Source organism: Nicotiana tabacum, chromosome 17 (assembly GCF_000715075.1).
Source record: "Nicotiana tabacum cultivar K326 chromosome 17, ASM71507v2, whole genome shotgun sequence".
NCBI lineage: Eukaryota > Viridiplantae > Streptophyta > Magnoliopsida > Solanales > Solanaceae > Nicotiana > Nicotiana tabacum.
The window spans coordinates 95383110-95386157 of record NC_134096.1 but is presented as its reverse complement, the minus strand read 5'-3'; the positions used below and the strand labels follow the sequence as shown (position 1 = coordinate 95386157).

The following is a 3048-nucleotide window of genomic DNA, read 5'->3' as shown; positions in this document are numbered from 1 at the left end:
AGGAACAAACTTTGAAGTCTTTGTCGTTTTTTATAAAAACCAAAGAAGAGAAGTTGTTGGTAAGGGCAGCTTTGAGACTAACAGTTGAAAATCAGAAAGTGAAGGTGGTGAAGTTTTCTTAGAACACAAGAAAAATTTGAGTGTAAAAGTTCTAATAGACGGATTGAAGGGCATTTATAGGTTTCTCAAGCGGCGGTTCATTTCTCGAAATGGCCGACCGTCAACTGACACACATTTAATGCCTTGGAGATTAAACCGACGGGACATTTCAGTTACCTTTTGTCGCTTATGTCATGGTTTATCGAAGTGAAGACCGAGGGTTCATATCATTTTTCATCATTTACTCTCCAAACAACGAGGGGACTATCTGTATACGGGTAAAACCGAGCTCGATGCTTGGTCGAGTATCTGGAACAATAGACCAGGCTCGGCACATCTGCAAGAGATCGAAGTTACAAATAAAATCGAGCTCGATATTGAGGTTCGAAGTTCGACAATACCATCAGATTTTCCCTCGAGTTTACCGAGGGCACGACCAATCCTACTTCTAACGGCCTCGAAGAAAAGCTTCGCCAGCTCATCCGATAAGGATCCGTGATTCTCGCCATTAACCAATTATTATGGCAGAAATAACAGAATTAAGTCAAAAAAGGAGTCAACGGTCTACATAATTTCTTATAAAATAATATTTTAAATGTTTCATCTCCCCGTATATATAAAGGGAACTTAGTAATTCAGGGGACATATTGTAACATACTTCAAAGAGTGGCATACTATTTTTTTCAGCTTTGTTCATATTATTCTGGCTTCAATAATATCACATCTAGATTCGAAAACAAATTGACCCTACGTTGCTTAAGAATATGCATGGTTTGTATTTATTTGTTCTTCCATATTAAATCTGATTTCTAGCTTTGTATCAAATTAGATCATGTATCCTTAAAATCGCGTATAAATTCAATTGTTATCCTACTTTTTTTTAAAAACTTTGTGACTAGTCAAACATATCAAAAATTGGGATGATCAGGAACTGGAAGTGGCATTTGTCTTAGAGTTTACAAAACATATTTCGTATTTGTTTTGTTTGAACTATTTTTGTAACAAATGTTTACTTTTTATATTTTAAGATATTTGTTTAAGATAATTGGATGATGTAGTACAAGTACTATCGTCATTTATCACTTCATATATTGTAATGAAAGTCAAGTTTCTACGGCCGCGTTTAACCGGCCAATTTCCTTGCGCTACACGGAGCAGACACTTCTTCTGAGCTAACTTTAGCAATTTAAAAGTAGTATATATAGTTGTACTAAACACGCCTCCAAATTACTAAAACCACACTAAGCTCCCATTTTCATTTTCATCCTCATTCATAATCTTACTAAAAAAAATACCTTAGAAAAGAACACCAATATGGGAGCAATATCATTGACTGAATTAGGCTCTAAGCTTGCTGGATTGATGTTCATTTGGGGCACAATCCAGCAATTCTTCCCCTATACACTCCGCAAACGCATCAAATACTTTTGGCAGAAATTGGAAAATTACTTCTACCCTTATGTTCAAATTACTATTGATGAATTCACCAATGGTAAAAGCAACGATATATACACCCAGGTCAACTCTTATTTGGGTACTAAGTCAATCAACAAAGATGCTAAATATCTCAAAGCTGAAAAGTCCAAGAATAGTAAGTCTGTTGCTGTTAGCTTAGACGAAGGAGAAGAGATTACTGATCAATTCCTAGGAGCTAAACTCTCTTGGCGCTCTCATATCGAAACATTCAATGAAAATTCTTCAGGACGTAAAAATTCACGTCCAATTGAAAAGAAAAGTTACACTATAACTTTCAATCAACGATATAAAGAAATGGTCATTGGAAAATACTTGAAGCATGTGATGGAAGAAGGTAAGGTTATTGAGTTTAAAAACAGGAAACAAAAGATTTACTCCAACAATTGTAGTGAGGATTGGTATTGGTATGAAAAAGGTATGTGGAGGGACATTAACTTTGAGCATCCTGCAACTTTTGATACTTTGGCTATGGACCCTAAGAAGAAGAAGGAAATAGTCATCGATCTCATTGCTTTTAGCAAAGGAAAGGACTATTATTCTAAGGTTGGTAAAGCTTGGAAGCGCGGCTATCTTCTTTATGGTCCGCCAGGGACAGGAAAATCAACTATGATTGCAGCTATTGCGAACTTCTTGAATTATGATATTTATGATCTTGAGCTCACTTCTGTTAAGGACAACTCAGGGCTTAAGAAGTTGCTTATGGAAACAACAAGCAAGTCTATTATTGTAATTGAAGATATTGATTGCTCTATTGATCTCACAGGCAAGAGAAAGAAGAAGAAAAAGAAGAGCGAGGAAACAGTAAACGAAGATCAGGAAGATGACTCAGACTCGTCTAAAGAAAAAGCAAGTGAAAATAAGGAAACAAGCAAACTTACACTTTCAGGACTGTTGAATTTCATTGATGGAATATGGTCAGCTTGTGGTCAAGAGAGGATAATCATATTTACAACCAATCATAAGGATAAACTTGATCCAGCTCTCATACGTAGAGGACGGATGGATATGCACATTGAGATGTCATATTGCAAATATGAAGCATTTAAAGTGTTGGCTAAGAATTATTTGGATATTGAAACACACCCTCTGTTTCAACAGATTCAAGGTTTATTCGAGGAAGTAAACATTAGTCCTTGTGATGTGGCTGAGAATTTAATGCTGAAAAATGTTTCTGAAGGGCCTGAGATTTGCTTGAATAACTTAATTCAAGCTCTGGAAAAGGCCAAGGAAAAGGCCAGTAAAGATAAAGAAGCTAAGGAAAAAGCCAGCTTGAATTCCAAGAACATCAAAAAGTTTTCCACAAAATTGGTTGGTCGTCTAAAAACGTTGTGGAAATGATGTTTCCATATGTTTTCAACTTCACTTACCTGATCTTTCCTTCTCTTTTTGGCGGCCAGGGGATTGGGGCTTCTCCATGTATAGTCTTATTACTCTTATCTTATTATAATCAGAAGTAGAATAAAGTTTGGTGTC

General features: G+C 36.0%; 1 protein-coding gene across 1 annotated transcript; it reads left to right on the top strand.

Moving 5' to 3' along the window:
* The first annotated feature begins 1320 nt into the window (after positions 1-1320).
* On the top strand, positions 1321-3048 carry LOC107790138 (AAA-ATPase At3g28510-like). Its single transcript, XM_016612043.2, has one exon. It carries the CDS (start codon positions 1414-1416, stop codon positions 2911-2913), a length of 1500 nt encoding a protein of 499 aa, XP_016467529.2. The 5' UTR covers positions 1321-1413; the 3' UTR covers positions 2914-3048.

Coding starts and splice junctions, on each gene's coding strand:
- LOC107790138 (XM_016612043.2), top strand. CDS start 1,414: ATGGGAGCAATATCATTGACTGAATTAGGCTCTAAGCTTGCTGGATTG.